At 36.8% G+C, this 13,758-nt stretch overlaps 1 protein-coding gene across 5 annotated transcripts in view; it reads right to left on the bottom strand.

The window, feature by feature from the left end:
• LOC127803605 (inositol hexakisphosphate and diphosphoinositol-pentakisphosphate kinase VIP2) overlaps positions 1-13,758 on the bottom strand; it is a 47,843-nt gene that overhangs the window by 4,181 nt on the left and 29,904 nt on the right. For all 5 annotated transcript variants that reach the window (XM_052339990.1, XM_052339986.1, XM_052339987.1 and 2 more), the window contains 15 exons: positions 12,018-12,224; positions 11,816-11,915; positions 11,664-11,734; positions 11,223-11,304; positions 9,129-9,287; positions 8,900-8,942; positions 8,092-8,174; positions 7,790-7,852; positions 7,636-7,710; positions 6,994-7,119; positions 6,397-6,638; positions 6,159-6,203; positions 1,747-1,813; positions 942-1,013; positions 128-372 (listed from right to left, as the gene is read on the bottom strand). In XM_052339990.1, coding sequence (XP_052195950.1) covers positions 128-372; positions 942-1,013; positions 1,747-1,813; positions 6,159-6,203; positions 6,397-6,638; positions 6,994-7,119; positions 7,636-7,710; positions 7,790-7,852; positions 8,092-8,174; positions 8,900-8,942; positions 9,129-9,287; positions 11,223-11,304; positions 11,664-11,734; positions 11,816-11,915; positions 12,018-12,224 — 1,680 coding nt within the window. The remainder of the gene's footprint in view (positions 1-127; positions 373-941; positions 1,014-1,746; positions 1,814-6,158; positions 6,204-6,396; positions 6,639-6,993; positions 7,120-7,635; positions 7,711-7,789; positions 7,853-8,091; positions 8,175-8,899; positions 8,943-9,128; positions 9,288-11,222; positions 11,305-11,663; positions 11,735-11,815; positions 11,916-12,017; positions 12,225-13,758) is intronic.

Below are 13,758 nucleotides of genomic sequence, written 5' to 3'. Positions count from 1 at the left end.
AGAAGGAATTCTCAATGCTCTGGTGCTTTCTATTGTATCCAATTCCACATTTTAGTAAAAAAAGAAGCATCTCCACCAGTGAACGGGTGTGTGCGCATATGTAATGAATAAAAAAGGTTATATTCACTTTGGATCCAAGCGGTATTTGGTTTCTTTGTCATCATCATCATCCTGATCCATTGACTTGTCACTAGTGAAGCTAGATCTTCTGGCATCTTCATTCTTACTATGAGGCTTCAATTGGTACTCAGTTTCTTCTTTCCCATTTTTAGTGGATTGATCGTGATTGCTTCTTAATTCAGCAACACTGATCGCTTCTTCACGAGTATTCCTCAAATCAATTAAGAGTTTACCCAGCAAGCGACGAGCAATCTGAGCATCCACAAGTACAAGGTTAAAATAAAATGTTGCATCAGCAATCATTTGCACCAGCATATGTGTTCCTCCATGGAGATTGAAGAAGCATAAATAAACATGAGATGAAGATTTGACAGGGCCAGCAAACTTTGCATACCAAAGTTACATTGTAAAAGGAAAGTAAGAACTATAATAAGAACCATGTTCAACTTAAAAGCATCCTGGTTAAAGAATTAATTGATTCTAGCCATAAATTTTGAAGCAAAAATTAGGACATGTCGGCATCAATATGTTTATGATTGAATTTCATATTTACCAAATCATGCCCAGAAAGTGCAAATTGTAGAAATCCTACAGTACAGATAGGTACTCCTAAAACCTCTGTTTCTTTGTATTGTGGTTGCAAGAAATCAATAATATCGTTAATATTTCTGAAATCTAGCAGCAGCATGCAGCAATGAATTTCAGTTCTTCAAAGCATGAATTAAGTAATATTTTGTTTTTCAAATAAGATCTCTCAGCATAAGAACTGGTCATAATTACATTAGAAAATGAAATCGAATAGAATGCTCCATGGAGCTTACCTTTGAGCCAATTTTGAGCTTCTGCTTTGGATTTATACCATATTCATTAGGGATGACACCATCTGCAAGTAACTGAAAAAACAAGGACGATCAGGTTAATAGCCATGATGATGTGATGTGATATTTCATAGAACATCCTGACAGAGATATTTAAACAGGGATCCTTCTCTGGGCCCATTGGGTACCTCTAAGAAGTGTTGCTTAAACATTAATACATTTCTATTACCAGTGATTTCTGAAAAGGGTATTCAATTTGGATGGGAGGCACATTTCAGTTAATAACCCAAGCAAATAAATATATCCTGAGTGTCAAGAAAATAAATTATGATCTAAAAATAAAATAAAAAATACTGTCAAGTTATGCATGTTTTCATGTTAACCCGTACTCCTTAACTCAAAATTCCACAAACCATATGAATACAGCTTTATCAAATACTCATTACAATTTTTTTGTTGTCACTTCATCTTTGGTGTGCAGGGTCTGAAAAATGGTTTCTTACTATTTTGGTATAATTATGTATTTACAAATTGGTTTCCCAACATTTTAAAAAATTCTCACGAACACGTCTGTATCATATCAATTCTTTTTTGCTCACTGCAATCCCTTTGGTGTAGTCACAGAAATATGATTAAACACACTTGGAATTTTGGGAGGATAATGTTCTCTAAAATGCAGCAAAGACCAGTTCGTAACGGAATACAAGGAACATTTATATCACACCTTTCAAAAGTATGCAAAATGTGACATTAAAAACATGCCATTCCAAACAGATAAAAGAACTCCAGGAAAACATACATATATTACCTGAGCAACTTTGAAAAGTTCATCCAATCCTTCTAGATTGAGATGTGCATTGTGCAAGAGGTCATATCTGTCAAATGATAACAAAACATTGACAACCACATCATTGATAAGCCAGACAAGACCTTTAACAAAATGTCAAACTTCAATGCCAAATAAATTTATTTACCCAAATTTATATCAGGTTAAAGTGGAATGCAACAAAAAATAATTGAACTTCTAAAACCAACAAAAGTAATACATAAACAGTTTTTATTAGTGACGCTTTCAAATAAACGAGGATATGCTGGATATCCCAGGGATTGAGGCAAGCATCTATCCTAGGAAATTCAAAATAGGCAACATTAACAAAAGCATTGAACCGCAACCCTACATTACAAAACGAGATGTTATTGAGCAATGAAAGCTGCAACAATCAAGTATGAGGCATTCTCTGTTCAGAGGGGGGACGGGGCGCACCCTTGGCAGTAATTACATGGTAATACCCACATGGCCAAGTGCTTTTACAAAGGAGTGAAGGAAGTGATAACCGATCATGTGACGAACTTGACAGATATGCTGCCACACATTTAATACCTAATCAAGTAGGCTTGCATGAAAACAAGGTCACCTCGTAAAAGAAGGAAGATCTCTCACAATCCGCAAATCAACTGGCACAAGGAAGAGATGGCAACGAGGGCGTTACCAAATTGGGTGGGGGAGAATGTCTCGCCCAAAGACTTTTGAGGCTTGCTGCCATGCAGAAGCCACCATAGGGACGACATGGACGCGGCTGGACTAGTTGCATGGCAGGATCATTCCAAAATGTTCCAGTATTTTCTAGTCTTCTTTAGAGCATTCCACGTCATTCTATCATTTCTAGTAGATTCTAAAATGTTCCAAAGTCATCTGGTAGTCTTTAGGATTTCTTGTAATGTGAAAGGTCTAGGTAGGTGAAGGGCCAAAAGTCAAATGAAGAGTCCGTCTATTGGATTGAGTTGATCTGGGACATTGGTTTAGGAGGTGGATGCCATGCAAGGCATTCCCCTATGTCATTTTGTGCTCGCTCAACTTTGGGATCAAGAAGTATTCTCCCAAAGCGCTCTCTCTCTCTCTCTCTCTCTCTGTGGCAAGGGTTCGGATGGCTTAGCCATCATCAAGGGGGTGTCGTCGAGGGCTAAATGCTGCACGACTATAGCTTGGGGGACCTTTGCAGTCATGACAAGCTGCTGACAAGACAAGAAACAAATAGATAAAATAACAATAAAAATAGTAACTATTTCTTTATTTCTTACCTAATAAATGCCTTTATATTTTATCAGATAGTTAAAAACGGGTATGATTTGTTTACCCTGGGGTAAAATGATCATTTTGGGCCTCCTTCTCTACCAACCGCGTTTGTCACCGGTTTCTCTCTCCTCTCTCTCCTTTCTCCCACCGCTGACTCGCCGTCCACTGCCTCATTTTGCTACATCGCCCTCTCTACCCACCCCGTTTCTCTTTCTTTTATTCCGCTGCATCGTTGTTTTGCCTTTTTACCCATCTCGTTTCTCTCTCCTCTCTCTTCTTTCTCCCACCGTTGACTTGGCTGACTGCTGTTGACCCACAACGATAAGGTGAGGCGACTGACAAGTCGACAACAAGAAGAAAGAGAGAGAAACTGAATGGGCAGAGAGAAACCAAAGTGACATTTTTACTCAAGGGGAAGAAAATCCCACTCATTAAAAACTCAACCTAAGGTTTGCGTAATTTGCATTGATAACCCCTGTATTTTTAAAAATAATACCAACTTTCCTTAACTTTTCCCTTGCCATTATAAAAGGGCTGTTAATTTTTTTTCAATTACACAAAATACCGTCTCTTTCTCTCTCCCTCTCCCCCCCCCCCCCCCCCCCCCCAATATAAGCCAGACTTTGCCCGCATGAGCAGCCCAGTTGGTCAAGAAGGGGGCACAAAGTGCCTTCCGTGGTGAATCTTGGACCAAGACCGAGGATCGAGCCTCGCAAGCGGCAGTGTGAGGGTACCTCTCTCCAAAGTGAGGGGGGCTCCTTGTGCGCAGTGAGCCTAGGTCTAGCCACTGCGTCCGGCTGGATCACCATGATTAACCTCCCCCGTGTCCTGTCGGGCCGGGTGTGGGGGGGCCCGGGGTGAGCGATTTCACCTTTTGGACCAATATAAGCCAGACTTTTGTCCGACTCTCTTCCGACGACACTCCAACGGCCAACGCTACAACTCCGGCAGCTTACTTCTCACCCTTGTCGTCAAGAGCTTTGCGAGGTGGTTTCTTCCCCTTCGCGATTTTTTGGAAGGGTTAAGCCAGTGAGAGAAATGGAAGAAGTTCAGCTATGGCGATGGACAACACGATGACGGCGAGGGTGAGGATGAATCTCTCTCTGTGTCTCTCTCTCGTGCAGTCTAACAGAATGAACCTAGACAACTTGGTTTCAGACGAACCCACATCTGGTTCTTGTTCTTCGTCCCACAAAACCCAAGTTAAACCCAGATCTAGGTTTGATCTGGGTTTCTTGTTATTCGTTCTTCGTGGTTCTTCATTCCATGAAACAAAGAATAAAACAGAACACGAAGCGAAACCCAACTCTCTTTCTCTAGATCTGGGTTTGTGGAACGAATAACAAAACACGAACCCAAATTTGGGTCATGTTCTTCGTGGTTCATTCATTCTTCGTTCTGGTGTTCTTCATGGTTCATTTGTTCTTTGTTCCGGTGTTCTTAATGTGTTGTTTGCTCTTAGTGGTTCTTCGTTCTAGGGGTTTGATTTTGAAGAGCTTGTGTTTGACTTTAAGTTGTTTTGGAAAAACCCCATCACAAGATGGGAATTTTGGGAGAGATAGAGAGAGCCAACCTGAGAGTTACCGGACGACTGTTGAAAAGAAAGAATAAAGAGATGACCTGAGGGTTGCCACTTGCCAGGAAAGAGGGCCAAGAGAAAGAGAGAGAAAGAGAGAAAAATTGTTTGAATTAAGGTTAAAATGGTCAATTGGTAACAGAGGTCTACGCCATTTTAGAAAACATAGGGGTAATTGGTGCAATTTAAGTAAACCTCAAGGGTCATTTACGGAATTTACGCTTCTTTTTATTCTTCCTACTCGAATTTACAAAAGTCTGGAGGAATTAGTAGGTATATGAAAAATGCTATTGGTACGTACACCTTAAATTATACAAAGGTATATTAATAATAAAAGCATCAAAGTTATTTTTTTGTAAATTTGCACTACATTCTAGAAGCATCTGACTAAAGGAAATGTGTCTAAGATTATAGTCACGACATGTATCTCCAAGGAATGTTCAGCTACACAACAAACATAAACAATAACATGAAACCTTTAAAGTAAAGGCATTATAAATCAATGTTTTGACTCAAATTGACATGGATACAACACCTCCTATGCTTCTTCAACCCAAGAGTTGTGAATCATTCAAGGAGAAGGCTATGCAACAAGGCAAAAAGGCAAGGATAGGGCATTTGACACAGTTAAAATGCAGGATACCACATATTTAGCAGAACCATGGGCTTTGAATAGATAACAATATAAGAGCTCAGATCTGATGGTATGGTCAAATTCACGTAATGGATATTTCTCGATCTGAGATGGGTTTATTTTTCATGAAGTTTACAATGAACCTGAAAAATCATCAACCCAGAGAGAAACAACAAAACCATAGAAGTAATGGTAATAATCCATATCTGATGACTTGTACTTTAAAGTGTTCACCAACATGTTCAAATATATGTGCATCCAACTAAAAAAAATGGTCAGAAGCATATAAAGTATTAAGATAGTAAAACATTGCAAGGAACAATAACCTGCAAAAGCAATGGGAGCCTTGCTAAGATTACCATGCTAAAGGTCTAATTCAAGTTAAAACTCAATTGGCACTGGGTGAGAGCAAAAGTTTGATTTATTTGAACTAATCGAATTAAATTGAACTAACTGAACTTGTCAATTCAGTTTGATTTTTTTCTTAGATCGATTTGGTTCAATTAATTTTTTTAAAAAGTTTAGTTTTCAATTTTTGAATCGATTTTTTAGTTGAAAGAACTGAACTAATTGAACCGACTAAATTTTAAAACGATATTATTTTGATGTTTATAAAATGTTATTTTCTTCAATTTTGTGTATTTTCTATTGGCTATTTTGATTTTCTTCGATTTTTTTACATTTCTTCAATTTAATCGGTTCAATTCGGTTTATATGGTTTGAATTTAATTTTTTCAGTTATTAGTTAGTTCGATTTTTCGGATTAATCGGTCGATTCAATTTGATTTTGCTCTCGATTCAATTTAATCGATTAGTGAATTTCGATCAATCCAATTACCAAATCAACCATTTACAAACCGTAGTTGGCACATTTTATATTCTCTACTGGCAACATGAAAAAATGTCGTAGGCATGGCAATTATTATAAAGACTTACTTGCAGGAGTCATAAACATCTGGAATTTGTGTTATGTCAAACCGCCTGCAAGTGAACCCGCAAATGTTAGTCAAATAAGTGTCTATAATGTCAAATCAATAACATCCACAGTTGAACGATTTTAACTGTACAAATTTCATAATTACTGAGTCTCCAACAATATCACAATGCCATATCATGATGGAGAATTTATGAATATTCTGAAGATGATTGAGCACTATAAACTATAGAAACTTACACTTTGCGTTCATTATAAAGGTCTCTCTCAAGTTTTCTCCACCGAGCATACATCAGAAGAAATCCCTCACTTCCACAGGGTAATCCAGCAGCAATGCGATCAACGTCAATGTTTGTCTTACCAAGGGCCTTTGCTTGGTCGTATGGAGGAATAATATCATATGATGCTGTCTCTGCAAGCTTCTCATCTTCATCCTTAGCAAGAAGCCTCACTTGTTCAGTAACCTCCTTAGTCAATTGCACCTATTCGGGATCACGCGATTAAAACAAAAATGGACAACTAAAATTTGTAACATTCTTCTTTCTGCAGGCCTAATAATATTTGGTTTCAAATCGGTGAATTTGAAGTGAATTGTTGTATAAGGAGAACAGCGTGTGAAATAATTTGTGTATAAGCTTTGGATCTTTCAATCCATAAGTCAGCAGAGTGAGCATGAAAACCACACCACAACACAGGACAAGAAACCAACCGTTTTCTGGTAACCTGTCAGATTCCTAGAAAATATTTCCATTTTTGTCACGGTTGAAATTAAGGCTTGAAATATGCACCCCATGGGTCAACGTTAACTAGTGACATTGATTCAGAAATTCCAGTTACCAATTTGGGTAGAAGCTTGGAAGCATTAGAAGGAAGTCCAGCTCCATCCACCATCCATGGTGTACTGGATGATCCATTGCCAAGGACTGTCTTAGCTCCTGAAGTTATGATCTCATTCAACCTAGCCTGGGGATGAAAAGAAATAATTAATAAGATAAGAAAAAAAAAAAAAAGCAATGCACTTTTCTTGCTGAAACTTAAAAAACATAATTTTACTTGATCGGAAAATAAGGTTCATCATTATACAATTTAGGAGTTTGTTCATTTATGCAATGAGAAGAGATGCTTCTTTAATCTTTAAAGTAAACATGACAAGAAGAAAGAGCTTTTAGCTAAAATCATTGCAAACATACTAGACTAATTCTCCTGTCACAGATCAATATGTCATCATTCTATCACTCAGATTAAAGTGTCATTTCAAACTATTTGTAGAGTCCCCTGTCATTCAAAAGTTTTCCAGTTTGAAAAACCATACCTATTTCATTTGGACACTGCTATGCAAAGAATTTTACCAAGATCTACTGAACAAAATTTCTAGTTTCATCAGATAGAAGCTTCATTTGATGGGGCAGAAATGTAGACATGTATATACAAGTATAGAAATGAAGAGCAGAGCAGAAAAAAAGAATGAAGAGTAAAGACCTTAGCCTCTTCCATCTCAATACTGGCATTGTCAAGTCCATCTAGCATGGAAGAGTCCTTGCTAACAAGTGAAACCTTCAAAAGTAGACCAACTAAGTCATGTTGTTATTCAAGTCAAGCATATAGAAAACCTTTTGGAGAAGAAAGGCTGTACCAGGATTGGAGTTAGTTGTCCTTCTAAGTCTAAAAGACCTTTAGCAAAGGCAGCTGCAGACATCTGGCCAGATAGAGAATGAATTATGTCAGTCATAAACAACAGAGAAGTCAGCCTTATCAGGTTAATGGTTGGAATTAACCACATAAACTTGGATGACAATGTCTGGTATGGAGATTCACTCAACACTATGAACAAACATGAAACATCAAAATTAAAGTTCACATGAATGAAGAAATTGAGAAAAAAATGGAAAAGCAGATGAAAATCAAAGACAAAAGAAAAAACCACAGATGCTTTACCTGTACACGGCCTTCATCAGAGCTGTATATCTTAAGATCGTGACGATATGTGCTATGGAGGCGAAGCAAGCCAGTGCCTTCACCTGCATTGTGGAGAATGAAGAAATAGCTAAAAATTTAATCAAGACACATCAATTGGACTTGCAGACTTATAGACTTGCAGACTTATAGGCTATTATCTTCTCTACGAACTATTGCAAATGGAAGACCACAACTTGGGGGCTTGTTTTGTATGACTTTAATTTCAGTTTTCACAACAGAAAAATGACATTTGATTGCTTGTTTTTTCTTTCACAGAATTTGAACATTTTTCATTTTGGAAAAAATGAACACACCAAAAATGGGTTTTGACAATTCCCATTTTGTGCTTAATTTCTTCACTGTTTGGCTGTGTGTGCTTTTCTGTGTCTCCTTCAGTTATTTCCTGAAATTAGACATTTAGTTTTAATGGATGTGCCTTTTTGTGCCTATATGGTTGTGTTCTGAACTTTGTTCTACTTTTTATATTCCTTTTGTCTTCACTGATAATTTCTTACCTCAAAAAGAAGGGAAAAAGGAAAAAGAACCATGCAAAACAAAAGCTATAGCAAGTATCATATATTAAATATATTTATCAGTGGCCCCATATATTTTTATTTCATCAGAACTATTATTATATGTCACATTCAAGTATAATGAACACGGAATATCAATTCCAAATTTTCTACTCATGAACGACGGACAAATAAATTCAGTTAATCACACTAATCTTCTGCTATCTTCAATCTAATACAAAAATAAAAGAAATGAGTTGGTTATAAAATATAACCTGGATACATGTTGTTGCGGAAATATCTACCCAGCTCCTCAGCCTGACAAAATAAAAGCAGCAACATATTTAATGACCAGAACAGTGGCAAGGATTATGTCGGAGTCCTCAATTTTACCGTACACAGACCCACCACATAACAGTAGGACGACAAACATCAGGGTTATAATTTTAAGTGCAATGGAGGATAGTTACTATAGCAAATAAAAGATCTGGTAAAAAATAGCACCTGCTTTCTACCAGCATGTGTAAGAACACCCCCATATTTAAGAACCATTAGTGCTTCGACAGGCCTTTCTTCTTCACCTTCCCCATTGCTTTTTGCAACTTTAACCCACTTTAATGGTTTTAGCTGAACCTTCCTATAAATGCCAGAGAAATGCCCCCCCTGGACACCAAAATGTGAAATCAAACAAACAGGGATGATAATGGTTTGAGGCTGGTGATTAAATATCCAACAAAATGGAAAAAAACAAACTAAATCTCAACATGGAAAATAAACACTCCTCTGTGATATATAGAATAAATGGTCAGAAATTTAGAATCTCATTAAGCATATGGTTGCCTGGTTGAGGCAACAATTAAAGAATAAGTAAATTCTTAGCAAGAGATACATGAACATGATTACATCTGGAGAATGCATGGTTCACTATGTCCTAGTATGCTGTTCTCTAGGTTTTCATATTACCAACTATAGTGAACATGGTTACAATGTTCAATTTTCAAAACTGACATAAAAAGAACCTTAGTTGTGGCTCTCTAAGTAATGGCATAAATGTCAATTCACAACCTAAACAATATGTGCAAGCAACACAAAACCAAATGCCTTTCTTTACTATTACTCATAATCCAGAATTTTCTGGATATGGGTTCTCTAGAACTCAGCTAAAGACATGATACCTCTTTCCAACTACAACATCAATTCTTAATCCCACATGAATTCTAGCTCCAAATCATCTCTATCCTACACTCATTTAGTTTATGTTCTTCATTTTAATTTCTATACATATGTCAAAATCTTCATACATCCAATTCATCCCCCTCTTGCATTAAACCTCATTAACTGTGCTAACAATGTAATGGGAATTAAATCTTGAGATTCAAAACAAAATTCAGTACAAGGAAGTTTCCAATTAAAATTTTACACAACGATTTTAGAAATACCACAAAATCTGGGTCGTGACAATACTATTGAGGCTATTATAATGCATACCATATGAGAAACTAAATTTTTCATGGTCTTTCTTTATCTCTTTCACTAAAAATTTCTTCCATTTCTGCCAACTCTCTTCACAATAGTTCCTATCTATCTTTTTCTCACATGACCAAACTATCTTAATTGTGTATTAAACATCTTATCTTCAACAAAAGCCCCTCTGGCCTTAACAATCATTGCTAATTATACCTAATTATATCCTCCAGTATGGTTACACATTCATGTAACATCTTAATCTCAATTACACTCATATTATGCACATATTGGTGCTTCTACCTGATATCTTGTGCTGTACAATAAAGGTGTCTTATAGTTGCTCACTAAAATTTTAGCTTTAATGGGATTTTACAACCACATAAAACACCAAACATATTTCTTCATTTTAAGCATCCCATTTTATTCTGTGTGTAACATCCTCAATGATCTCTCCAGTTTTTTGGACACTTGATCCAAGGTATCTGAACTGATCTTTTCCTAGACTGACTTGATATTCAAGCCTCATCATAATATTATCCAGACTTCTATACTAAACTTACATTCCTTCAGTTTTCAATTTGCTCACCTTGAAGCCTTCAAATTCTAAGGTGTCCCTCCATATCTTCAGCTTAACATTCACATCTTTCTTTAAGAATTATACATTCATGTAGAGTACAATAGAGTGATTTAAAAATAAACAATAAAACTACAGAAGATTACAATAAATTGAACACCACATAAATTCACATGTAGGTACATAGGCTCATAATTCAATGAGTAATGGGGAGGTCCCTGAGCTTTTCCCTTTTTTACCTTTTACATTACCTCTTGTTTGTGAGCAATAGTGTTCTTTCAGGGTTAGTGCTCTTACTCTTTACTTTTTAGTTCATATGTGAAGGACGGCTAACCCTTAATTCCTATTCAACTATTTCTTTTTTCCTTCCTTAGAAATATTCATCACTGTCAGTAAGGAAATATTGAAATCTGCCACATATAATTGCAACTTCGAGCAAACTATTGAAACCTCTAAATACCTCTCCCATTGATGAACAAGACAAAAAATAAGAACGATTGAACTGAAAGGTAGAAACTCTACAATTTCATAACTCAAAAGAAAATTTATGAACACACCTCTTCAAGAACTGCTTTAACTTGACGGAGTTTTTCAGCATGCTCAACGTCTTCTGCTTCACTATCACTTTCACGGCCAGGTCTATTGATGTTAATTTTGAAATTTAAGAAACAACACTTTTTCAGTGCAGAGTTCAACAAGAAATAACATGCATGTTCTAGTATGCACTAATAAATAAAAGTGGAATAAGATTATAAGAAGATTCAGTAGGCAAGAAGTCAGCTTGTTATGCTTGGAAGATGTGTAAGATGTAAGGAGGTAGTTGAAAAAATAAACCATCATGAATAAAACAGCACGTGATAATGGTTCACCCAAATCATGAATAAACTATTTTTGTTACTCTTGGTGAGGAGTTATAAGTTATATAGAATTATGTACATCTGAAATAACAAAGCAATGCAACTAGACAAAATTGAAGATCTGCATATTAAAAACAATACCTAGAACGTGGTACTAAAGCTCTTGTGGCATCTAGCAAATCTTGCAACTGAACAGCACTTTTAAGTTTTGTCTGCCAAGAAGTAGAAGAAGAGAAATTTTGAGTAGCAGTGACACACACAAAATAATAGAACAATGAAACAAAAAGGAACACCTCAGATCTAGGCCTCCCTCCATTGTACTTCAACATCAAATTTAACAGCTTCTCCTCGGTAACCTTCAGTTTCACCTTCTGTTTTGGAGTTCTATCACCACTGCCAAAAAGATAAAATGCAGGTGGAGAGCACATAACTCAATGGTAAGATCATAAGAAGTGCAACTTTAAGAAAGCCAAGAGAAAAAGAGGCATATCTTACTGACGAATAACAGTAATCACACATCGTAGCTCCTCAGACTGCCCAAATGTGCCAATAATCCCACTTCCCTGGCGTGTTAAACCCTCTGAAGGTTGAACTGGTTCATTGACTTTCCATGGCAAAGTTGGTGGAATTGTTGAAGAAAGATGGGGAGCTTTCGCATCTAGCAGCATCTTTCTCAACACACAAGCAGCATCATCATAATACCTGTAGTTTTGGAAAAGAACCGTAATAATTTATCACAATGAAAACATATCCTAGTGAAAAAAAAGGGACATATAACACACAAACAGAAAAATGGAATATCATGTATACTACAGTTCTGGTTTCACTCACATTTGTGTCTCCTATCATGCTTGCATGCACAGGCATGCATGGTGGTCTCAAAACAAGGACTATTAACTGATGGAAAAGATAAAGAAGAAAGCCTAAGTTGGGCCTAAGTCGTGGCCGAGAGGATAAGAAGAAGATAAATTGAAGATAGAAAGGTCCAGCTGATAAAGATAAGTATAAATCAGATAAGAAAATTAGCACTTATGTACTTATCTTAATCTAAGAATTGTTGTAATCTATACCTAAATAGTAGGAGTGTAATCTAGCCCTAAAGTTTAGGAGTTTTCTTAGGAGTTGTGTTGTATATATTTGCATCTTCCGCTTAATGAATTTCTATGGAAATTATTTCATCTATGAAACCTCCTGTAAATTTGCTCATCATGGTATCAGAGCCATAGATCTGTGTTAAGACCCTAAGGTTTTCTAGAGTTTGAATAGGAATTTAGAAGAAGAAGAAGAACAGAATGGGGAGGGAAAGAGAACAAAAAGAAGGAGAACGAGAGAGAGAAAAGAATAGAGAGAGATGTATGAAAAATTGGAGAAAGATAGACTAGAGAGAGCGAATATGGAAAACATTCGTGTATTATTGGATAATCCCTTTAGCTATTACACAAGCCTTCTTATAGGCTCTCTCCTAACTCCCTAACAATCATTCAGCTAACTCATAACCCCCTAACCACTTACAACACAACCCTTTGTTAGTTATAGCCCCATTTGTCCCTTATACCCCCAGGTTCCTAACAATCCCCACCCCTTCAGAGAGTTCTTGTCTTCAAGAACTCACATTGACTTGCCCTGTTTGTCATCCAATCCCAGCTTTCACTAACTGTTTTGTTCTTCTTTCTTTCTTTCTCCTCTTCAGCCTTTTCCTCCTTCCTCTGACCTTTTTCTTTTGTTTTTTCTGCAAACATAAAATATATACCTCAAAGATCTCCATGCCAAGTATCTCTTTTGCCCTTGATTTGTTAGTTCCAGTAAGTTCCTTAACCTCTGCTAAGACCAGTTCCACTGCCACAATATCAATAATTTCCCCCAGATGCAACAATTGAGCAGTATAGACTCGCTTCAATTGTTTCCTTTGCTTCTCCGTAGCTTTTTCCTGCTTGCTCCCATTCACCAATAGTTCTTCTTCAGCAAGCTTCTCCGTCATCGGTGTCGCAGTTACTTTTCCTAAGGAATCAATGTCTTCCAGTCTTGTTGCTTCAAGAGAAACAGATTTAAGATCTTCAAAATCTGACTTCGCTACCTCTCCGGCTTCTTGATTTCTGGCGTCAATTGTAGGTTCTTCTACCACAGTTACCTCTTTCAAGGGTGTCACATTGCTGTCTCCAGTATATGACATTCCTTCCTTGGCATCCGAACTTGCCTGATTCTCTTCAGCTGATTTATCGACTTTTTGCTGCAAATT

Source organism: Diospyros lotus, chromosome 6 (assembly GCF_014633365.1).
Source record: "Diospyros lotus cultivar Yz01 chromosome 6, ASM1463336v1, whole genome shotgun sequence".
Classification (NCBI taxonomy): Eukaryota; Viridiplantae; Streptophyta; class Magnoliopsida; order Ericales; family Ebenaceae; genus Diospyros; species Diospyros lotus.
Note: the sequence above shows the minus strand (reverse complement) of the source record. Positions and strands in the feature narration are given on the sequence as shown.